This window comes from Phalacrocorax aristotelis, chromosome 5 (assembly GCF_949628215.1).
Source record: "Phalacrocorax aristotelis chromosome 5, bGulAri2.1, whole genome shotgun sequence".
NCBI classification, from domain to species: Eukaryota; Metazoa; Chordata; class Aves; order Suliformes; family Phalacrocoracidae; genus Phalacrocorax; species Phalacrocorax aristotelis.
The window spans coordinates 28218991-28243808 of record NC_134280.1 but is presented as its reverse complement, the minus strand read 5'-3'; the positions used below and the strand labels follow the sequence as shown (position 1 = coordinate 28243808).

General features: G+C 38.5%; 1 protein-coding gene across 4 annotated transcripts in view; it reads left to right on the top strand.

Annotated features, from left to right (window-relative positions):
* PDE1A (phosphodiesterase 1A) overlaps positions 1-24818 on the top strand; it is a 165335-nt gene that overhangs the window by 21020 nt on the left and 119497 nt on the right. The window contains exon 1 of one of the 4 annotated variants that reach the window (XM_075093669.1): positions 20702-21147. The exons of the other annotated variants lie outside the window; for them this stretch is intronic. Coding sequence (XP_074949770.1) covers positions 21095-21147 — 53 coding nt within the window. The 5' untranslated portion in view covers positions 20702-21094. Of the gene's footprint in view, positions 1-20701; positions 21148-24818 lie in introns of those variants that run through there. 4 annotated transcript variants of the gene reach the window in all.

Sequence of the window (24818 nt, the reverse complement as noted above, 5' to 3'; positions counted from 1 at the left end):
TATCCAGGTCACTTATAAAGATAATGAATAACATTGGGCCCAATATCGATCCCTGGGGGACTACACTTGTGACGGGTTGCCAATTGGAAAAGGAGCTATTTATCACCACCCTTTGGGTGCGGCCTGTCAGCCAGTTCCCCACCCACTGCACAGGCAATTTGTCTAGGCCATAACGCATTAATTTCTGCAGGAGGAGGCTGTGGGGAACTGTATCAAAAGCCTTGGAGAAGTCCAGGTAGACAATGTCCACTGCCCGCCCCATGTCAGCCAGTCAAGTCACTTTGTCATAGAAGGCCACCAGGTTTGTGAAGCACAATCTGCCTTTAGTGGAGCCATGTTGGCTTTTCCCAATCATGTGCTTCATTTGACTTGTGATGGCCCCCAGGAGGATTCGTTCCATAACTTTCCCATAACTGATGGGCCTATAATTACCCAGATCCTCCCTTGAGCCCTTCTTATATATAGGGGTAACATTTGCCTTCCTCCAGTCCTCTGGGACATCTCCCGTTCTCCACAACTTCTCAAAGATTATGGAGAGTGGCCTCGCAATGATGTCAGCCAGCTCTCTCAACACCCTCAGGTGGATGGCATCAGGGCCCATTGATTTGTAGGGGTCAAGCTCCTGTAGTAATTCATGTACTAACTCTTCCTTCACTGATGGTGGGTTGGTGTTTGGATCAACTGGCAATTTCATTCTCAAAGCCTGGGACCCAACAGTGTTGGTAAAGAACCAGGTGAAGAAGGTGTTGAGGACCTTTGCCTTTTCAGCATCGTTGGTGATTGGCTCTCCTTTTCCATTTAACAGTGGGCCTGTGTTTTCCTTCTTTTTCAGCTTATGGTTGACATACCTGAAGAAACCTTTCTTGTTATTTCTCATGTCTAGAGCCAGTTTCAATTCAAGCCAGGCTTTTGCTTTTCTAACTGCATCTCTGTACACTCTGGCAATGCCCTTGTAGCTCTTGACAGATAATCCTCCACTTCTCCATCTCTGGTATGCTTCCCTTTTGGATTTGAGTAGACCCAGGAGGTCATGGTTGAGCCATGGGGGCCTCTTGCTCCGCTTACTTCCCTTTCCTTTGTAGGGGATAAATTGGCTTTGTTCTTCCAATAGAGAGTTCTTGAAGAACTCCCAGCACTCACTAGCTCCTTTGTCTTCCATGGAAGCTTCCCATCAAATCCCTCCCAGCTGAGCCCTGAGAGAGCTGAAGTTTGCTCTTCTAAAATCCAGAACCCTTGTCTTAGTACTGACCTTCAGCACACTCAGCAGGATCCTGAACTCCACATTACTGTGGTCACTGCAGCCAAGGCTATCGCTAACAGAGATATTACAAAGCAGGCTTTCTCTGTGAATAGCAAGTCCAGCAGCGCCTCATTCCTGGTTGGCACATCTAACATTTGTATGAGGAAACAGTCCTCTATGCATTCCAGGAACTGGGTGGATGACATGCGAGCTGCCATATTGTTCTTCCAGCAGATGTCTAAGTAGTTGAAGTCACCCATAAGGACCATGTTCTGGTGGCCAGAAGCTTGTTTTAGTGCCCCAAATATCGCTTCGTTGGCATCGTCGTCGTGGTTAGGTCGATAGTAGGTGCCCACTGTGAGGTCCTGCTTGGAGATGACCCCTTTGACTTTAACCCAGAGGCATTCGATAGAGCAGTCACAATCACCATAGGTGACTTCGATACATTCAAGGTTTTCCTTAATGTAGAGTGCGACTCCTCCACCTCTTCAACCCTGCCTGTCCTTACGAAAGAGCTTGTAACCATCCATTGCGATCCCCCAGTCATTTGAGGTGTCCCACCATGTTTCAGTTACTCCTATGATGTCATACCCTTCTGAGTGGGCATGGAGCTCAGGTTCCTCCTGTTTGTTGCCTAGACTGTATGCATTTGTATATATACACTTGAGGTGATTACTCTTCTGTTTCACCTCTTGGGAGGCAGCTAAGGAACCTTTATCACCACACTGCTTGGCCTGACTTACTCCCCCATTGGATGTGCTGGTGTGAGCGTTTTTGCAACGGATCCCACCCCCCAAGTCCTTCAGTTTAAAGCCTGCCTCACCAAGTTAGCCAGCCTACTGCTGAAGATTCCCTTACCCCTTTTAGATGGATTCCATCCCTCCCTAGCATGTTGTAGTCATTGAAGAACACCCCATTGTCATAAAAGCCAAACCCCTCACGGTGGCACCAGCCACGTAGCCAGAAGTTGATATACATTATGTGCCTGTTTCTGGCTGTTCCCTTCCCTCAAACTGGCGAAATGGAAAGGAAGATCACTTGGGGCCAATGTTTTTCACTTACTCCTCCCCCCCCCGGGCTAAAAGGTCTTCCTTGATTTTACCCAGGTTGCGGCTCTCAGTGTCGTTCATGCCTACATGAAATAGTAATAGTGGCTAGTAGTGGATAGTAGTCTGTTTTCCTGATGGGTTGTGGCACCCTCTCAGCAACATCTCGGACCTTGGCTCCTGGAAGGTAGCATACCTCTCATGACTGCTTGTCAGGTTGGCAGATGTGTGCCTCAGTACCCTTCAACAGAGAGTTACCCACCACGAGCACTCATCATTTCTTTTCATGATGTCCATTGTATGTTGCTGGTACAGTTTCCCCTTGCAGGGACTCAGCTCTGTCTTCTTAGCCACTGTCCTCTTCTTAGATCCATTTACATGTAACTGGGTTTCTGCAGCTGTTTCATCATATCCCATAGCTTAAAACTCCTCTTAGTTCTTCTTCAGGATTTTTTCTAGAGTTTTATTCGATGTTTCCTCCACATACCAGTGTGGAAAGCTTAATATTCTTGCAGTATAAGTAGAGCCTTATACCACATCTCTAGAAATTCTTGGACTTCTGTTGCCATTGGCTTTTCTTCCTTTCTTTTTCTTGTCTTCGAGCAGTTGTTTTCTTGTTACATTTTTCTGTGTGTCTGTTTTAACCCTTGGTCTAGAAAAATATGCTACAGCTTTTTGGACATATGCCAAAATAATAAAAAAAAAGGGATAAGTGCCAAGTTCTTAGTTTTAAAATAAGACCAGCAAGAGAGGATGAAATGATTCATCACTTCCTGGCAAGTGTAATTATCACTGCAATCACCATTCATTATCTATTTGCACCCTTTAAAGATGGGCTAAATATTACTGTAAGTTTAGAAAGTTATCATTTCAACTGAGTAATCTGAAAAAAAAATTAAGGCAGCACAGGTGTGTGCGTTAAACAGGAAACGATACTGACTTCTCTCCCTTAGAATGACCTGCAAATTACTTCTGTGTAAAACTGGTATATGCTGAGGTTAGGATAGCAGCTACACAAACAAAACTATTTCAGCTAGTTTAGCTATTGCGTTTGTCATTGTTGGAAGCTGACTGCTGAAATGTGAAACCTCTTAGCTGTGTGTTTATTCGCTGTCTAAACTGGGACATTGGAGGTCCACTAATGTTTAGTATTCAGTTTGTGTATTTATCCATCCTGTTTTAAGCAAATCACTTGTAGCTTCACTCCTATAGATGCAATTATCTATAAGCAAACAAGGAATCTTATTTTAACAAGATATAGTTGTAATTTCTCTGTATTTTGAACCTTATAAAAATGACTCAAAGCATAATTCATTCTCCCTATAAATGAATTACTGTGGGATGCAGATTCATTCTCACCAGTCATTGCTGAAAGTTTAAAACAAAATTCAGACTTGGTAACATATCAGTGTACTCATTTCTCAGATGACTTATTTTGTGAGATCTTTGGAGTAGTGATCAGCTTTCTGTTCTGTTTGTATAGCAACTGGTACAATGACGTCTTTACCTACCACTGGGAATTTTGGGTGCTATCACAGCAAACAAATGTGTAAAACACATTGTTTAAAAGTCTTACAATGCATGAAAATTTTTTTCCAAGTTGTTATGAATGACTGCTATGTTAGTGAAAAATCTTCACCTAACAAGTAAATGCTATTATTTAGTATTTCAACATCTATTTTTGCATGTCACCTGAGCTCTGTTCATACCCAGGGATGTTAGGTGCAAAGAGCTGCCTTTATTCCCCTGATCCTGTGGCATTCAACTCTAGCTGAAGATCTCTCCTGTGACTTATATTGTTGTACGTTAGAATCAAAGCCTTCCCAAAACACATCTCATGCTGCAATACCACCAAAAAATGGAGGAATCAAATGGTGTGTAACAAAAGGAATTTTAAGAGTGGAAGGGGGGGAGGAGGGAATTACTTCAATGGAATTAGTAAGGGAGGGAGAAGACCTAAAACTCCCCAGAACTGATGTGTGTGGGGATGGCACTAACCTGCATTATCTTCTAAATTCCTTGAATCACTATGCCCAGCTGCTGATTAATTACAGTAGGACAAAATAGCATTTCAAAGTAGGTTTCAGCTTTAGAATAAGTGAGCATGTTGTCTGTCTAAAAGGGCTGTGTCAAAGTGTAGACATTTCAGTACTTTTACATCAGGAAAATAAATAAATGGATATTTTGTACACTGTGATATTCAATTTAGAATCTTATATGGATTTGCTTATTCAAATTTCATAGTATGAAAAAGTGCTGGAAATTAAAGTAGATTTCATTTCCTTCTTCATTAGATTGATTAGATAGCTGGGAAGGGCACTGAACACCTTCTATGTTTTTTTAGAGTCCAGGGTAGTTATATCTTTGACCTCTTCTCCAGGCAACCTGTATGAGGCTGACTTGTAGAATTTCAGTACTATTCCTACTTACTCCTGCCCCAAGTCAAAGATGTTAGTGAAGAGTCCTTTAAGAAGCTGAAACAGGATAACCCTCCCTGGTTTTGTATCTTCAACCTAAGAGGAGTTATTGACAGATACTGTTCTTGCATTATAATGTTGCTTAACTTGCAAGATTGCATTGTGCTGATGGGAGAGGGTAGGTAGGTTTGCTGAATTCCAGACTCAACTAAAGATATTTTTTTAGTTAAAACCGAGATTATGATTATGCAGCAAATTACATGTAACCCTGTGATCTAGTGAGTCAGCCTGGTGGAGCATAGTGGCCACGTTCTACAAGGTTCTTCAGTATTTCTCACTGTGATTTGAAGTTTTATTTGCATTACTGACTGAGCAAAAGTCTGATATCATAGATAGGATTTGTCAGCAAGCTGGCAGAACATAAGTTTTCCTTTCCTGGCACAGATCACATTAAGAAATTTATCAGGGAATATTATGCAGACTCAAAATCTGTCAAAAATATGAATGACGTTGTGACAGAAACCACCTGCATAGCTCATGATGTTCTTGGATCAAAGTACCAGCAGGAAATTGCTGCAGTATTCCAAAGAGTAAGTGTGGTTTTGGAACAAAGCAGAAACGTCGAGAACAAGTTGGTATTTGCCTTTTGTCACTTTAAAGCAGTTCCTTAAATCTCATACCAAAGGACATACTGAATTTGTGGCAAGTGCTGGTAAGAAATGGTGAGTTACATATCCACAAATTGACAAGATCTGTATAAGGCTAGGGCACCTGATACATAGGAGGGATGAAAAAGATATTAGGTATTACTGCATAGGAGAGGGGTTTCAAAAGAAACTGTTGCTACAAAGTCACTGAAACAAAAATTTGCTTGATACAGGAGGAGAAGCAAAGGAAGAAAGAGTACGTAGTTCTTACAAAGAATTTAGTCCATAAAAATCAAAGCACCTTTTGAAGGGAAAAAATTTCGTCAGCTCTGGATGTTTAAACTTAGTCAGTCTGAGTTGAAAGTGACCTGTCCAAGATAAGTCAATGGACTAATCAAAAGCTCAGGGCTTTTAGGTCCCAGCCCAGAGTCTTATCTATCAGTCCATGCTGTTTACATTTGTACAAGAGGGAAAAATAGCCAGGTTATTTTTGCCATTAATCTATTCTAAATGCCACTCATTTCACTTAACAAAGGACATTTTGTGAAGCCATCGGATTCCACCATCAATATGGCATAAACATATGAGGCTTTGTGCAGTATTAGCAATAACAAGCTAAATCTCTGTGTCAGAATTGATGCTGTCTTCTATGCATTCGGATGTCACTTCAACATCATAACTTTAGATTAATCTGAGAAAAACTGTAAGGATAATGCACTTACCACTCATGACACATGTAGTTTCCAAGGTGATTTCATACGGTTGGTGAAATTGTTTTTTATCAATTTATATTTATATCTAACTTGTCAACATCACTGTAGAACGAGTCCGAGGAAGGGTCATTGCTTACAACAGTTACCATAGAAGGATATTTTCCTGCACACTTGAAGGTATGCTTTTGATACTAGTTGGCTGAAATGAGAGTGTGAGTTTCAGTCTGTTTGCTGTGTGGTGGCTTTGCCTTTTAGACTTAGTTTTCCCTCTGCTGTTGTCATTGTGGATGAATACAGCGACTTACTTCATCACCTTTTTTTATTCTATGGTTCCTTGAGAAACATATCCATATAATTGCTTTTAGGGCTCAGAGGAACTGTCTAAGAATCATACACTGGCTGGAAACTGTATTTGTCAAAGAGTTATCAAAGGTTTGTTGTCAGAATAGAAAGGTGTATGCACTGGCTATAAAGTGCTCTGACACAGGTACAGTTTTGTTCTATAGTTTGGAGTATTATTAACTTATAGAAAGAGCTGCAAATACAGAGAGAGCAAAATTAATATTCAGAATTATATTTGTGGTCCAAAACTACAGTGCAATTGCCAGGCTTTTGCCACATTTAGGCAATAATAATCAGCTGTACAAACACAGGATGGGGAAAAACTAGCTGCATTGCAATACCACAGAAAAAGATCCAGGCAGTAATCACAAACTTGAATAAAAGTCAAAGGTCTCCTGCTGTTACAAAAGAGGTAAAATATCATGCTGGGAGATATAATCTCTGCTAGCACTTGTGAACACTGTCACAGTGATAGAATTTCTGCAGTTCATGCATCTCTTTCCAAACACTAGTCATTGTCTTGGCTTGTATTGTTTCTGCTGGTTGCAAAATACTACTTATGTATCTGGTTTTGAGCTCTACATGCCCGTCACAGTGTTCTTGAAAGGTTTTTAACCCTTTTTAATGTTCACAATGTCAACCTGAAGTGCAAAATGTTCTTTACTTGCAAATCTAACTGGTCAAGAGCAAATACAGTCTTTCAGTAGTATCATTCTGAGATATTTGTCCCATGTCATCATCATAATTTGTTTGGTTTTGGTTTCAGAGATTCAGACTGCATGTTTGTGTTAATGAATGATTAGGTCTTTCACTCTTCACTGTTTTGAAGGATATGTGTTTGAAGTTTTAAAATCTTCAGGTTTAGGTGGAATGCAGTTTTCTTCAGCACCTGCAATACAGTTTCACAGTTAGTCTCCTTGCCTGATCTAACAGGAAAATACTGCGTTGTGAAGTGCATCAGAACCAGTTATTCTAAGAACAAAACGTACTTACTGGCTTATTTTCTCACTGCTGGCAGCCATTCCTTCAAGAGACCAATGAAGCGCTATTTAAATCTGCAATTATTCCTTGTGTTTCCAGAAAGTCCCAGCTCTCTGGGAGCTTTTAATGGCTCCATTCTTGCCATCATGTTTCTTGCTTTTGATACCCTGAGCCACTCGGAAGTCTAATTCGTCGTTATCCCCAATCATTATCCCCCCCATGGCTTTGTAACAAGCTTCTGCACAGCACAGTCACTGTTTGAACTCCTCCTGAGCCCCTGCCCGAAGATATGGTTCCCCAAACCAGAGAAATCCAAATCACAAAACCAGTGATTTACATAGGAGTATGAAAGACAGACGATATCAGAAATAGAAAACAACTTCTTTTTATATAGACCTATTCCTGGCATTTCTGTGGTCTTCCCTGTGTTTCTTTTTTAAAAATGATCATCCCAAAATTGCCTTAGCAGAGTTGACCTGAGCTCATAACATTTTCCTTAGGCTATATGTTATTGTGAAATGTTTTTCTTAATCATGGTATTTGAGCTGGTCCGTATAATATCACTAAAAGAATAATTTCCTAAGGGTCAAAGAGTATAATGGAAGAATTCATATAACTAATCTGGGTAAAGGGATAATTAAATAGGATTGCATTGATCCAAGTGAGGGAAATTCTTAGTTGTAATTGACATTTTAATGACAGAATTCATGCAGGCACAGTGGTTTGTATAGAACCAGGGTGGAAGCCAGGCTCATAAATGTCTCAAATGCTCTGTACGGAAGACTGTTAAATGAACAATTCTATTTTAGCACCTGTCATATAGTAATTAATTATAACATGCTTATTTTATTTTACACGCTATTTAAATGATCACCATTGTTAAATACTTTCTTGATTATATGTATCATCAGAGTGAAGCCATTCACCGCACCAAACTGGAATAATTCTACGTCATTGTATTGAAAGTCTTTAACTCACTATAGTGGCCTCGCAATAAATATTGTGGGTTACCTATCAGAGTAAAGGGTGCAAGCTCGGTCTGCATAGTTTGCAGTGAGGCAGCGGACATTGGCAGGTGAGAATTGGCTACTGAAAGGTTAATTTGACCCGTGCCTGGTTATCTCAGTCTAAGGCTTGGAGAAGATTCCATGCTAAGTGCCCTGCTCAGGGCTAGGTGGCAGTACTAAGGGCTGTTCTCTTTAACATTCCTGTTTCTGAGCTATACTAGTGCTGCTAACAGGCTGTGTGGAGGGATGTTTAGCATCTTCGTGGCTCATTCTGTTCTTATGTAAAAGGGTGTAATTCCTTACCTGAAAAATGGCAGTGAGCTTACTAATATTTCTGGAAGCACATCTGACAGGTCTACCCAAGTTCAGGGCTCTCGTGGGGGAAGAAGGTTAAAATTCAGTGGAGAGTGTTTTTTCCAATAGGTTTTCTTTAAAGGAATAGAAATAGTTCCTTCCTAAGGCTATCTCAGATTGCATTTTTTATTTCCACTGCAGACGTCCTGATTAGCTAGGACCTATCCTAACTGGATAGGTCTTTTTGCTGGGAGTATGATTTACCACATACAGCATATTTAATGAATATTGCTCCATCTGCTCTTTGAGGCCCACACTGACAGTGAGTTTAATTGTGCAATGAATGCTACTGACATCAGTGGGACTGATGTTATAACAACTTCTCTCTGATGTGAATGAGAGGCTCTCGGTTTTTCAAAATGTCCACGATGAGACTACTACAACTCATGGTGAGAAACACTGAATTCGTATAATTTAACTGTGCACATCAATTGTAATGAATTGGTGTTAAGCGTGCTCAGCTGTGTCTCTGTTGGCTGGTTGGGACCAGTTACATGACCATGTACATCTTGTATTTCTTCTTTCTATGTGTTTGTATTTAATTCTTGTACCAAGCAGTCTGGTCTGAATATTCAAAAGCATAGAGTAGTAGACAAAATAAAAGTCTGATAATAGCAGAGCCACTAAATGCTTGGCGTTCCCCATGGCACACTACTGGGCTTCAGCAAAAACATTGGTTTGTGATATACGTGGTGGTGTATCTGTAACATGTTGTTTGGCTGGATTGGATATTGTTATCTTGGATATGTTAATTCCAATTCTAGCTTGTCTTGTCAGGATAGTATCAGAGTAGCATTAATGAATGTACAGATCTCCCTGCGTAATTATAAATTCTGCAACAAGATAATTAAAATTTGCTACTCAGGTATTTATATCATTAATTTCAAATTAGTCGTCTTATGCTTTACTGCTTGACCATTACATATATAACAAAAGAGAGTTACTGTGCTCATGCCAGTGGTATTTAAAAGCTGTTGAGAATATGTATTTTATATTAAAAGGGAAAACGGGTATTAATGTCAGTGGAGAGCTGATTTTGTTATTTATAAAAATGAGATTAGAAATTAATTGCTAGTGTCAAACATTTAATAGGTAGAAGCAAGAAAACAAATACTAGTGTGAAGTATACTTGTCAAAGAAGAAATTGATGTCAAAATGACCACTGTATTGTACAGTGCAATGGCAACTTTTGCTTTTGTCATGAGAATTGGTAAATAATAGATGATGAAAATGCACAATATTTCAGTGTGCTGACTAAGGCGAACCATGAAGCTCCTGGGACTCAACAGAAGAAACTTGCATCTTCGCATTAATGATTCTCATCTGAACTGTGTTTCAGTGGTTTAGTTCAAATTGCCTATTCTGATTCTAGTCAGAAGGTACCCACATAACATAGTCCAGAATTATAATAAATAACACAACTCAGCATGTTTTTTGACAGGTTCTAAAGAAAAAGGTGAGATGTAATGAGTGTGAAGCAAAATTGTTCATCCTTCCATTAGGGGATGAGTGGAACTGAGTGGTAAAATTTTAATAAGAGCTACAGAATTAACATCTGTTGGGAGGAGGGAAAATGCACCCAGTCTTCAGTTCAAATAACGTAAAATATTTTGCAGCAATCAGTTTTAATCTACATCTTAACAAAATTATTTTCCAGCTGTTGTCAAGATGTTTTCAGATCCTGGAAAACCTTTTTCTTACTGAATACTGTGTTTTAATTTATCGTTCAGTAGTGACTCATGAGAAGTTTAATAGTTCCATGAAAGACATCAGTACACAGATTTTGTGAAGAATTCTGTCCTTTGTTGCTTTTCGTTCAATTTTAAGACTTTAGTATGAAATATATCAACTCATTTCTAGGTCCAGGTACACCTACAGATCATAGATAAGGAATTTAACAATGCCTTGGTGTTTGCTTTGTCTTTTTAGTGGATAAGCAGAACAGTGCATTCTCTGGGGCTGGGAGCATAGCCCATTACATGTGTGCTAAATTCATGTGTAAAATAATTGCATGACTAATAAAACCAATTATATTGTACCCACATTCAAACATCTTAGAGAATTTAACTAGCAAAATGAGTCTGCCTCAGCCTTGAGTTCAGGCAGATTATGGTACAAAATGAATGCATATTAAATTTTTTTTGCAGTTTGTGGTTCTAGTTCGGTTCTGAAGTTATTTTTTTCTGAAATAAGATTTAAAATGTATGAATGGAGAAAGATGTTTTTGCATGAAGAAGGGGAAGAGAAAAAGATCCAGGCAGAGACCTTGCAGGAAACCATGACTCATTGCTTGTTTATAAACTATAACGTTTGGTGTGTTTCACATTCTCTAGTCAGGTCGTTTTTATTTTATATTGCTGGCAAACTTTTGACCCTTGATAAAAAGTGTGAGCACTGAACTACTTTTGAGTACTGTTTTTATTTTAAAAAATTGTTGACTAAATAAGTGATATTCTGACAAGCTCACCGTAGATTAACTGACTGTCAAAATTTATCCAAAGGAGTAACAGGTCCTGAACACAAACACACTAGTGAACCCTTCTTCAGGATCATTACCAGTGATTTCAGTAGGAAATATACTGCATATCCCACATTCATATAATTGTACTCACTTTCTCTAGCAAGAGGCTGAAGGATTCTTTGTTGGCTTTGCACACACACTTTTTAAATCAAATGAGCTGATGCAATTGAAATAGGTTTCAGAGTTCTCTCATATCTAGACTACAGTTAGCAGAAGAGCCTTGTTTTATGTAGTTTAGTCATACTAAGAATTACCTCTACTGGGGGGGGGAGAGAGAAATATTTGATATACAAAAAGTCTACATTTTTCCTTTGCCTGTTGTTTTTCTTCTCTGGAAATACTACTGCCAAAAACAGGGTGAGTTTTCTTCTGGGTCTCCTTAAAGTTTTGCTAGAAGAGATAAACTTCCCACCAGTCTTCTGTCATGAGTACACATAAACTTGGCACACTTGGAAGGAAGGATGTCATCACAGTAAATAGAGACTTGGGAAGAAGTGTGTGTGGTGCTGGGAGATGGTGAGCTGGTATAAGGAGGAAAATAATGTAGGTAATTTGTATGTAGAATAAAAGATATAACTCTGTGCAGTCTTCTTATCATTGAAAACCAGTACCGTGTATTGCAAAGGCCACAATAGATTCTAGATGGAAAGAAAAAAAATTCAGATCATTACTGTATGCATTATGTTTTGTGAATATCTTTGTAATAGAAAGATAAGAATGATCAAAATGTTATTGTGGTAGAATAATAGATTTCTGAGTCATGCACAAGACATTTTTTGTCTATGGCCATGTTACATATCTGAGGATAGAGCTGAACTCAGAATTTCATTTATCACTATTTGTAAGACTTTAAAATGATGAATGTCAGATTTCAAGACATCTACGGGGAAACTGTTATTTAAAAGCAATTTTCCCAATCAAAAAGCAAAGCTCTGGTATTATTAGGGTTGCTATTTCAAAGAAACAGCTTTGTAAGATGATATATAATCACCTGTAGAGTTTTTGTTGTTGCAGCTTCTTTTGTATCTAACCAATGGATAATGGCAATGTGGCCAAAGAACAAATAGTTGATAGAAAAGGCACTTTAGCAACTTCCAGACACTGCTAATCCCCTAGGAAAATGCATGTGTGTATACTTCCAGATAGTTTCCATGTCTTTCAGACTGGATGCCAGAAATCTAATGATGAAAACCAGAAAATGTCAATAACTGTGCATAGACCAGAGTATTTTAACCAATAAGAATGAAGTACTAAGAAATAGCTGATCTTGGGGACTGGATTCCATGATGAAAGGCAGTGCAAAATACTTTCAAAATCTAAAATGAAAAAAACCCTTATTGTATCTGAAGCAGAATTGCCTGAAAATAAAATAATTATTGTTCATATACCATTAATCAGAACAGGCCTACAGTTCTTCCCCTTATTTTGCAATGGTTTCTCTATTTTGTGTGACTGATGGTTGTTTAAATTTTGTTTCAAGTTCATGCTATGCCACCTACACAGAAATTTAAAACTGGATTTGAATGCGAGTTAGGAAGAAAAACCTATGTAATGGAGAGGTAGTTATAATCAATTCTTGCCTCTTTATTCTAGTCTTTCAGATGAGAACTTCCATTGGATATAGAGAAAATTGGTATAGCCTACCATGTCTCTTCTTATTCCTTTTAGCATAGCCTCTGTCCTATTAAATGCACATATATTTTCCATGGGGAACTGCAGTTTAGCAGAGGAATTCTTTTGGTCATGATCTTGCTGTGGTCCATCAGACATTCTTAACATATGCCACAGTTATGTTTTTCTTTTTGGACAATTTTGGAGTTCTAAACTATTTTTTGCTCTGTTCAATTATTGTAGTGAATATTTATACTGACATACATTTTAATAAGCTTTAAAGAGTTTAGCCATTATTTTTTGCTTGCTATTGTGTACCCCAACTGTACTAAGTCCTGGGCATTCTATTACTTTTCTCCCCCTTAAAGAACACAGTATGCTTAGTCTGTAGTTGCTCTATTGTCCAGTATATAGTTGCCACTATATGTATACATTTAGAAAACACATGGCACGTCAATTACAGTGTTTTCCAATAGAGGCTGAAATTCCATCCACTGTGGCCAATAATAATATTGGACTGGCTCAAAACCAAAGAATGCCATGTTTTGACTTGTGTATCTCATTGCTAATTTAGCATCATATATCCCAAAGGAATTTCTTTCTCCTTCTCATTCCCCTCCCTTACTCTCCTTCTCATCCCCCTCTTCCCATTCACTGAGGATGCAGAGTATAAAATCCTAATAATATCAGGTAGAATGAAACAAAATATAACTGTGATACTGGTCATGTTCCTCAGAAGAGTTATATTAATGAGGAAGATGAATGTCCCCGTGAGACATTCCTATTTGTATTTTTTGGTATTTCAACTTATTTTCTTTGAGGTTGGCTAGTACTCTTAAGATGTAGTAAAATATAAAAGCAAAAGTAGAGGACTGGGAAGCTTCTTAAGCAAAGTTCCTGTGCTCCAGTCTGAGTAGGAAAGTCTTAGCAGTGAAATTTATGTCTTGAGTTGACAGCATTGACAGCATTGATGTAAGTAAACTGCTCAGTTTGTGTGTGCATGTAAACAGGGAAAGCAAGAGAAAATAAAACAATTTCATAAATATTCTTACTTATGAGAGGTAAAAAGGGAAGGCAGAACTTAAAGACCTGCAGAACTGTTTGCACAGGGCTTTGCCACATGTACTACAATAGATCCAGTAACATTTCCCAACGTTTCTATCTGCATTCTGAATGAGTCACAATTATCTTCAGTACTGTCTAGCTTTTCAAGCTTGGAGAAGTCATTAGGTTAAGTTTTAGAGTGGGTTTTGCTGACGTCAACACAAAGGAAAAAAATGAGGCATGTTTATGTATGCAGAGTACAAGAAGCTAAATGCAAACCTGGTAGAGCAGTTGGGTGAAAAAGCATTCATCCTGATCCATGACAGGATGAACTGTGCTAAGGAATATGGGTACCTATATGGAGAATGTGGGTAGCTATAACTTAGTCCTTAAACCATTGCACAAACACCAGTAGGTAGTATTCTATATTAAGCATGACATGCTTGTGATCAAGATTACCCTTTATATGGCAGGCAATCACAGCATCACCTATAGCATTTAACTTGTGTCTGGGGACAGAACAAGATATAAGACACCTGGGCAATTTTATTGGCTTGATGTGGACAGTTAGATTTGGAGACCCTGCATGTGGATTGGAAGCTGGTAAAAGGGGTGTTGAGAGACATATCCCTCTCATTATCCTGAAAAAGCTGTGACAGATGTTCTGTCTCAGAGAGAGCCTTGGAAGACCCCCTTCCTTGCTTAAGTGACAATGAGGGCATAGATAGATTTCACATCATCCCCTACAGTTTCTTATGCACTGAGTTTAAATGCTTAGCCTGTATGCAGCCATTATGGAGTAGATTTAATCCACCAATCATATAAATACGTATATAAAAATCTTGTTAGGAGTTGCACAAGATACACTGATTTCTTACTGTAAAAAGTTTCCTCTTCATGCTTTAGTTAGTGATTTAATTATGTTACAAATTTCCTAAACAGTGAACTAGTGCAATGTACTGAAAAATAAAGCAACACTCCCATTGTATTTCCTGCTTTAGATTTTTGTATTTCAAACCTGTACATTTCAAAAAAGAGTAAGAAGAAAAGCATGTAGAAGCACGTAGAAGTATGTTGTCTTTGTGTTGTGTCCCCCCTCACTTCAGTTAGTCCAGAAAGTAAATGGATGCATGAAACTTAGCTCTCTACTTCTTCTCTTGTTGCTCATGAACAATAGGGGAAAGCCTCTGACCCCCACCTCGCTTTCTTATGGAAGCAGAACAGAGATTATGGCATTTAATGGATTAAAACTTTAAGTGTCACACTTCATTACCAGAATTAAGGACCAAAGTTCAAAATTTGGGTGAAGTGGCAAATAGATGAAAGACTTGAAAGCCCGAATGGTAGAGTTGGTTGGTAAATGGTTTCATGCACACAAATATCCCAAACTAAACAGCAGGTTCAGTTAGAAGCTGATAATAGCAGTTGGTTACCAAAGAATTTTCAAACAATAAAGTTGCATGGTATATTCAGAGATCATTTACTCTATTTTCTCCTCTGAGACAAGGCTAATAATTTCTGAAAGGTGTTCATACAGCCTTTTAAAAATCACAGAATCACAGAATCACAGAATGGTAGGGGTTGGCAGGGACCTCTGGAGATCACCTTGTCCAACCCCCCTGCTTCAGCAGGGACACCTAGAGCAGGGGGCACAGGAACGCATCCAGGTGTTTTTGAATGTCTCCAGGGAAGGAGACTCCACAACCTCCCTGGGCAGCCTGTGCCACTGCTCTGGCACCCTCACAGGAAAGAAGTTTTTTCTCATGTTTAGGTGGAACTTCCCGTGTTCCAACTTGTGCCCATTGCCCCTTGGCCTGCCATTGGGCACTATTGCCCATCGTCCTGACACCCACCCTTTAGATATTTATAGGTATTGACGAAATCCCCCCACAGTCTTCTCTTCTCCAGGCTGAACAAACCCAAGTCTCTCAGCCTTTCCTCATAAGGGAGATGCTCCAGCCCCCTGATCATCTTGGTAGCTCTTCGCTGGACTTGTTTGAACAGTTCCCTGTCCTTAAACTGGGGTGCACAAAACTGGACACAGTACTCCAGATGTGGCCTCACTAGGCAGAATAGAGGAGGAGGATAACCTCCCTCGACCTGCTGGCCACGCTCCTTTTAATGCATCCCAGGATACCGTTGGCCTTCTTGGCCACAAGGGCACAGTGCTGGCTCAGGGTCAGCTTGCTGTCCACCAGCATTCCCGGGTCCTTCTCAACAGAGCTGCTTTCCAGTAGTTCAGCCCCCAGCCTCTACCAGTGCCTGGGGTTGTTCCTCCCCAGGTGCAGGACCCTACACTTGCTCTTGTTGAATTTCATGAAGTTCTCCTCGGCCCAGCTCTCCAGCCTGTCCAGGTCTCTCTGGATGGCAGCACAGCCTTCTGGTATATCAGCCACTCCTCCCAGCTTGGTATCATCAGTGAACTTGCTGAGGTCACACTCTATCCCATCATGCAGGTCATTGATGAATATGTTGAACGGGACGGGACTCAGCACAGACCCCTGGGGAGCACCACTAGTGACAGGCCTCCATCCAGACTCTGCCCCGTTGATCTACTCTTAAAAACCTACTCATTGTGGTTCCATGAACAGATTCCCTCAGCAATTAATGTGCTTATTATTTTCCATTGAAAAGTATTCTTTTCACCATTGAATCTTTATTATCTCAATTTATAGCCCTATGAGCTATTTTGTAGTACATTACTTCTTGACCACAAGGATAAAGAAAATAGTCTGTTTCCATAAACTTCCTTGGCTATGTTTATAGTCTGAAAGATTTTAAATTATGTTTACTTTTTCTTTTATTTTCTTTAGGCTGCATTATGTATGACTTTCTGCCTTTCCTCATATAAGATATTTTTTAGATTTCTGGTTTCTCATGGCTTGGTCCAGTATGTCTCTGCTAAATCCTGTTGCCCCAAAGCAAGGAACAGTGTTTCAGGTAAGGTTTAGGAATACAGAGAGAATGGGAGGTTGCTTTTCTGAACAATACTCCCTTTTATATGTTCCAGGATGATGCTTGTTTTTTTCATAAGACTGCGATAGTATGTTTAGTTTGATACACTGCTACTTCCCATGCATTTTATGAAGAAGTGCTGCCTAGCCAATGGCCCTTTGTCCAGCAGATTATTCCCATGTGTATGCAGAGCTTGGTATTTTTTATATCCTCTTTTTTTCTGAACATTTTGCATTTTGTCGTTTACTAGCTTAATATTATCAGTGCTGGACTAAGTATACCACCTATCTCCGTCCAAACCACTGAAGAAAACATTGAATAGTGCTGGCCCTGGGACAGGAAGCTGCTTAGATAAATTATCTTTCTACTTTGACAGAATTACTACTCTTTCAGTACAGTTTAGCAATTATTTTCTCACTTATATTTCAGCAGTTTCATAGAGATAATTTCTTTTTTCCTGTATGTGGTTGATCATGCATTTGTAATTTCTTTGTCTTTCCTTTCTGTTCATCCTCCCAGCTATCTATCTTTCTACAGGTGTAGATGAGCCCTTAACCCTGACCAGCAATGCCTACATGTATCTTCATTAGCAAGTAGATATTTCAGCTAGAAAGTAGAAAGAATCAACTCTCTGACACATACAGATTACGGGTTCTTAAATTTACCGTCTTAATTGCCCATAGCTTTGAAATTAAAGTATGAAAAATAATTACATTTCTAGACTTCTGGCAAAGAGCTACAGTCCAATAAGAAATATGTGGCATTAAAACAAGCAGAATAAAATATTTTGGGTTCTAGTTCACATGTAGTCTTTTGCCTTGAGACATAGTAAAGATATCAAAGTACTTAACTGTTGCTATAGAACTTGAGGTTAGGGAAACAGGTTTTGTGAGTGGTAAAGTATTATGTGCTTTTGGTCCCAAAAGTCTGCTTTCACGTGAACATATATGTGGGAGGTGAAATAAAAATACGTTGCATCACATAGAAAGAGCAGTGGCCGTTGACTGTGATGGGCCAACAATAGCAACAATAACTGGAAAATAAGTTGAAAAATAAACAATTTGGGATTTTTTTTCTTGAGTTTTATCTAGTGTTGGCAAAAAATTAAATAAGATACCTCTAGGGCATCATTTAAATAGATTTTTACCCTTCTAATTACTGCTGAAAGGATCAGTCTGAAGTAAAAAATATGTGGAAGATTATCTATAGAGGACTTTTTAAAATTGCAGTAATGCTTTCAAGCAAAAGACTTCCTCAGTCTAATAAAAATGCACCTCTTCAGTGCATTCTGTGTATCAAGTCTGGGTATATCCTACAATTGACTGATATTACTCCAATATACTCTAATACTGTAATCTGCAAAAAGCTACATGCTGGTAAATTTTATACATGTGATTTTTCCCCTAAAGAATACAGGAATAATCTTGGTGCGACTTGGGCTTCGGGCAGTCTAGTTAATCTATTGTATCTTTCTGAAATACCCTTTCTTGAAGAATTTGTGTGAATACTTATTCAACATGTAGACATGATTTCTGAATATTATAAGGAAAAAGTAAGTGGGTTGTTGCTGTGTTGAATGAAACAAGTCATCAAAAAAGGCTCTTTGGAAGATGAAAAACAATGCAATTAAAGTGAAGTTCTATTAGTGTTTTATATTAGTATTCCTCTTTTTTTTTTTTTTTTTTTCTTCAAACAGCTCAAAACTTGTAGCCAAAGTAATTATGCTGCAGGAATTTCACCTCCCCCAAACAGTACTTTTTACAGTGCCATGTTTGAATGGAAGTCCCATCAACAACAATGTGCATTGGACTAGGCCCAGAAGAATTTACTTTAAGATGCATACTAGTTTCAGGGCCGATAAAATTGTTAGATGAAAGGTTGGGGAGTTCAATGGAAAAACATATTTGGTATAGCTCTCACAAAGAGTTTGGAGATTTTTTCTTTCTTTCTTGAAACTCTCAGAAGATATCAGGATTCTTACCCTGAGCTACAGATAATCCCTCCGAATAACAGAAGTATAGCAGTCCTATGCATATAATGTGAAACAGAAAGAGAAGGGAGATTTCTTTGTGATATTCAGCTTTCTGTACAGACAGTGAGTGAACACACTTCAAAGAGCAGAAAATTATTTTAAATGCTGAAACCCAGAGCAGGAAAACTACACGAAGAAAACTGTGAATCTTGGCAGGGAAGAATAAGTAAGATCATGACTTTAACAATATGACAACACTCTAAACACTGCATATTGTTGAAGACAGACCTTCAGATCCTTCAAGAACTTGGCAAAAACTAATCTGTGATGTGATAAAGATAATTGTTTTCCTGATGAAGGCATGTTTCTCTCTACTTCTCAAAGAAGTAGTAATGAAAAGTGGGGCAAGGTGAAACTGAATTGACACAAAAGAACTGGTGATGTCTGTCTGATAATTTTTCCTTAAGATAATTACTCCATGGCTGTGTCAGGAAAATAGTTTTATATAGAGTGGGGTTCAGTTCTGGGTCCTTTCAGCCTAACCAAACTTGGCACTGTCACTCTTGAGTAAACATTGTATATTAGCTCTAGGAAGAGATTCTACCTGTTTCAGTAAAATCCACTGAAGTGCTAAATTTTCCTTTGTGAAAATACGTGTTACTAGAATGTTTGACATCTCTCTGTTTATTATATAGCATTATTTCATGGAAATTTTATTAATTTAATCATCGTGCATAATGTAATATGAGCTTTTTTGGTCACGTACAGCCTAAGACACATCTCAGTGTTACTTACCTGTATCCACAGCAGATGACTTAGCAGTGTCCCTCAAACTTAATTTGATAATGCCAGTGTTATGCACTTAACTATGTAAATCTACCACCCTTCTGCTCTCCCTCCAACCAATAATGCAATTGCAAAAGGTGCCCAACCTTCCTGATCCTACTTGTCACATATCAATAACTTCATCTAGCAGTTACTGAGTGCTTTTCAAGAGTTAAGCTGCAAGGGAGCTCCAGTGCTGGGTCATAGGGAAGAAAAACTGTGGCAGGCAGGTCCTTTGCTTCCTCAGCAGGAAGGGGGCACATGGTTCCAGGGTAGTGTGCAGCCAGAGTGTACAGTTACACACATGGTGATGGCTTGCTGCTGGTTTACTGCTCCTCTGGCTGGGTTCCATGTTTCCCATCAAGCCCTGTGCCAGCACAGCTTTATTATGGGCCCTTTGACGTGCCCAGTAAATGGCATCTCACCTGAACCAGTCGTGACTTCAGTTCACTGAGAACCACAGTCAGATGCTTCTGCTTTATAGCTTTCTTTACAGCCTGTGTTCACTGCAGTTGAATTCTTCCTGATTTATGTCAGCGTGATGTCCAAGAAAGCTTTTCAGTTTGGATCTCTGTTGAAATCTTATCTTGCAAACAGTAACAGTTTGCTACCGTCACTATCTGAACTTGGTCATTTTTGTTTTCCGCACTCATGTAGTGTTGGTTTGTTTTATGTAGTTATGGTCCTACCAGCTGCAAACATCATATTCTGCTGCAGCCAACTCTAGGTTATTAGGTTATGAATGCTAAAAATTATGAGCAGTGCTTTAATTTGCATAGTTATATCCACACATCATCCAGAGTGAATAAAAGCCAGATTGTAAAATAATTACAATCTCTTGAAGTAGAGCCAGCTTCACAGACCAGATCCATCCGTCTTCATTAATTTGTATACAGTTCTTTTACCAGAACAAACTTTCTAAAGGTAGTCACATGGGAATGCTGAAACAGCTGCACAACTTTTATTTTGAAGAAAAAAAAGTTGAGCCTCGGAACAGTGTGTTTGAGAGAGAGAGAGAGAGAGAGAGAGTGACTCTGCATTTAAGACTTTGACCAGCATGTGTAAGAAGTGCTCTCATGGGTGGAATAATCTAACAAATTTTTACCTGGGTAGCACTTGGCAAAGCTCCTCTTTTTTCTTGCACAGTTGAAAGGAATCCAGTACAATTCTGTGCTTTGATCAACTTGACTCCAGTTTTGCACAGCCTGCCCGGTTTGGTAGTGCACAGCCGTGCCTGGCTTATGTGGCCTCTATGGCCCTTTTCTGCTCCACTGTCAGAAAGAGGGAGGGAGGCTTCCCCCAGCACCAAAACATCATTCTGTGTGCTCTCTGCAGCACAGTAGCTAAGAACAAGATTCCTGATTACTCCCTGGTCTTTTTGGAGTTATTTGCTCGAAGAAGTCTTTTTCCCCACTTTAAATGGATGATTGTGTTACAATTAAGAAAAAGCATCTCCAAAGACCAATCTTTAGGTAAGTGATGCTATTATTACTTTCAGCTGAAAATTTTATGAACTTTACTCTCCACATCATATTTGTTAGCTTAAAGGTCATACACAAACACACAAAAAATTGTTCAAAACAAAGAGTTTAATATTTTGTAGCCTAGTAACATTTTAGATGTTTTTGGTGCTCAGAATATTTTTTTTTAACTTGTACCGAGATTTTATAGAAGTTCTTTTTCTTCTCCCTGTCATCTGCGTTCTCTAAAGTTTTGTGTGGCATTGTCTTTCTTATGAAAGAGGAGCAGCATAGCTCTTGAAAACTTTTTTCTTGTGTTTTGTTTTCCTACAGCTCTGCAGTCCCTCAGTGTATTCTGGAGTTACAAAACTGTTTAGAAGTGGAACGTAGTTCTTGGTTGGTTTAGCTGCTTATGTCTGGATGGTAGAATTTTAATAGTTGAAATGATACACCTTTCAGAGTAAAGTAGCTTTCTTGCTGGGACGTACATACAAGCGCTTAAAGTATAACTAAACCATAAGACTCTTCTGATAGGAAGGGTTCAAGTTTAAAGAGTAACAAGCTGGAGTTTTTGTGAGGTGGTTCTTCACTGCTTCCTGCATATGTTAGTTTGATCTGTGAAACATCCTTCGGATTAGTTTATATTTTAAAGCCAATTATAAAACTCTTTCTACAGATCAGGATTAGATCTAGTTTACTTGTACTTTTTACCACAGGAGACCCCTTTCTTTTCTTTGGCCAGTCCTAGCTTCAGGCCAAGTGTCCTTGAGTGGGAAATAATGTTTCTCAAACTACTGTGAATAAGGATGAAGTGGCTGTAAGATTAAATAAACCTGCAATAGCTTGCACTTCTGCTTATGGCTGGTGACATCTTTAGCAAAATCCCAGCTCTTACTGTGTGACATCAGTAGAATATTGTAACCACAGCGTTGATATGAGAAATAAATATAAGATTATAGATGGTCCCAGAGCAAATACAGGATTGTTATTTATTGGATGGCCACTACTGATGTCATATATTATGGGACTACAGTAATGGTTGGTATTGCTGCTCCAGAGTAAGTTCAGACAGGTAGTCATGCCAGGATTATGTCGTACTAATGTTACACATGGAGAAATCTTTCAATAGTGTTGCAGTTATGGTGCAGAAAGAGAATCTGGACATTAAAAGGTTACTATGGGAGTGAAATGACTTAACCATTAACCTTAAATTTGAATGTCCTGTGCAGATTTGCTATGCAATTTATATTGTAAATTAAATAAAACATTTTGCATTTTGCTTTAATAAAGTGGAGTCAAGTTATTTCACAGAAAACTTATGACTGATGATTAAGAGACAGTTGATATTTTCCTCAGATGATATCTTTTTATTTAAGCCAATAGCTTATTTTAATATATTTCTATTTAAACATCAATAATTATTTTTAAGGATCTATGATAATTATCCCATAAACTGTAACTGAAAAAAAAAATTTAAACACTGTTCTTCACAGTCATTTGGGGCCATTAGAATTGCGGGTGAGTAAGTGCATATTTCCTGATGCGTTCAGGAATTTGCTATAGAAATCTGCTGTAGCTAGTGTAGTAGTGGATAGTTTGCAAGAGCTTTCTTAACGGATGTTTCCCTAAATTCTCCTGTGGGAGTGAAGTTAACTCAATGAAATACAAGGAGTTTCAACATTTCTTACCGAAATGCATTCCTGCAAATCAGTTCTAAATACAGAATGGCAACTAATTACTGTTGGCATGCTTAACCCAGAGCAAGAAAACCCCTAATATGGAAAGCCCCCTAAGAGTCCATGGCTCTGCAGTGACTCTTCTGGCGAAAGATCTCTGTAATACTACAGTAAATGCTTAAGAAACATTTTCAAGGTCGAGACCAGCATAATATTTTAGGCAGCTCAAAGAGAAAGACAATCTCCGTACGCCATAAAGATTGTATCATGTACAGTAAATACAGATGCTATCGTAGTACATTAAAGAGCTGGGTTTTTTAATCTGTGTTCATTTTCCTTATGACTTTGGAAAATATTCCTCCAGTGAAAAAGTATTCTTATACAAGAATTGTAAAGATTTACCCTCGGTCCTTTTAATCCTGTAATTTTATCTCCATGTAGGTCAAATGGTTTTACTGGGCAAAGACTTTACATTGAGGTAACTGAATCAGCGGTCTAGTCAATTTTTCCCTCGAAAAGAAAAGAGAAGAAAATACCAAATTACCCAAAATGTATATATATTTACGTTTATCCATGCTTCCCCTACAGCCAACACTGTTACTCTTAAAAATCACATCTTTCTTGCGAGCTATGTCAGAACTTAATAAGTACATATGAATATCTTCCTACCTAGCAAAGTTACATTTACAGTGGATCCGTACTTTTACTTGAGTTGCCTTCCCAGTAATGTAAAAAAGGCCTCGAGTATCTATTCTAAATAATCCCTTCAATATCACCAATCTTCTACATAAGAATAGGATAGGTATTATGTTTCAAGATGGGGAACTCAATAATAAAAAGTAATTTCTGACTAATTTTCAAATTTTTTGTAAGTCCTGAATTCATGAAGAAGTGAACATATGAAAATACTGAGAATGAAGTGTAACTTCTGGAATTTGCTACTCAGTAGTTCTTGCAAAGAGCTAAAAAATTCATTCAGAAATATAACTGTGAAAAAGGCACATCAATTTGGATAAAATTTTGTAATTGCATCAGAAACTGACTGCCAAATACTTAGAGATTCCTGTATTCTTTAATATCAAAAGAAAAGTCTGCTATGTGCAAAGATGCATTTCAACAGACTTGTAACTTGGATGTTCACTGGCTATTCTAATGCTATCATAAATTACTGAGGACAATCCATATTTTTATTAACAACAGCATCTTGAACATGTTTGCTATAACTGGAGATGGTGAAATTAATCCAAACAATAAACAAATCAGCTTTCTCAAAGCAAGCAGTGGGAGCTGCATAGTTCTGGCGTTTAAAATTGGACTGAATAAAGCCATAGAAAATATGCTTTAGGGAACAAATCCTTCCCTGCCAACTGCATAGATTAGATGACATAAGTGTTTTCATTCTCAAATTTCTATGATTTCTATTAACATAATCTACACAGTTGCTAGTAGAAGCTTATACTGAAGCTAACACACTCTAATTCAGTCTTCGGTGGGGTGGGTTGTATGACTTTGGTCTTCCTGGTCTTGACTGTGAATGGGAGCAAAAGGATTAGAGTATCACAAGGGAAGTTGTTCTTCTGATATCTCTGCCTTGGCAGGACCCAAGAAAGCCTGGAATTATTTGAAGAGACTCATGGTCATTTGAGATTTCCAGATCAATAGCGGTTGGATAATAACAAAGATTTTGTCCTTGCTGTGTGATGTCTTTGATTTAAGGCTCTTAAAGTGTTTTAAAAATATTAATGTGTTAGCTGCAAAATACCTCTCTTGTCTGTTCTGCACATTTTCTGTGGTCTCATGCAATTTTGGATCAAGGGTTTTCCCTTAGAGCAGTAGGGTCAGGAAAATAGGGCTCATGGTGCTGAAAGCAAGAGAAAGAACAAGGGTGAAAAACACTTATTTTCTAGCTCTTCAGGGAGCTCTATTATTATCTTTTCTATGGTCTGCATACCCAGACCAGTCCATTGGTCTCTTGCTTCTAGTCCCTATAAATTTATACAGCTGATT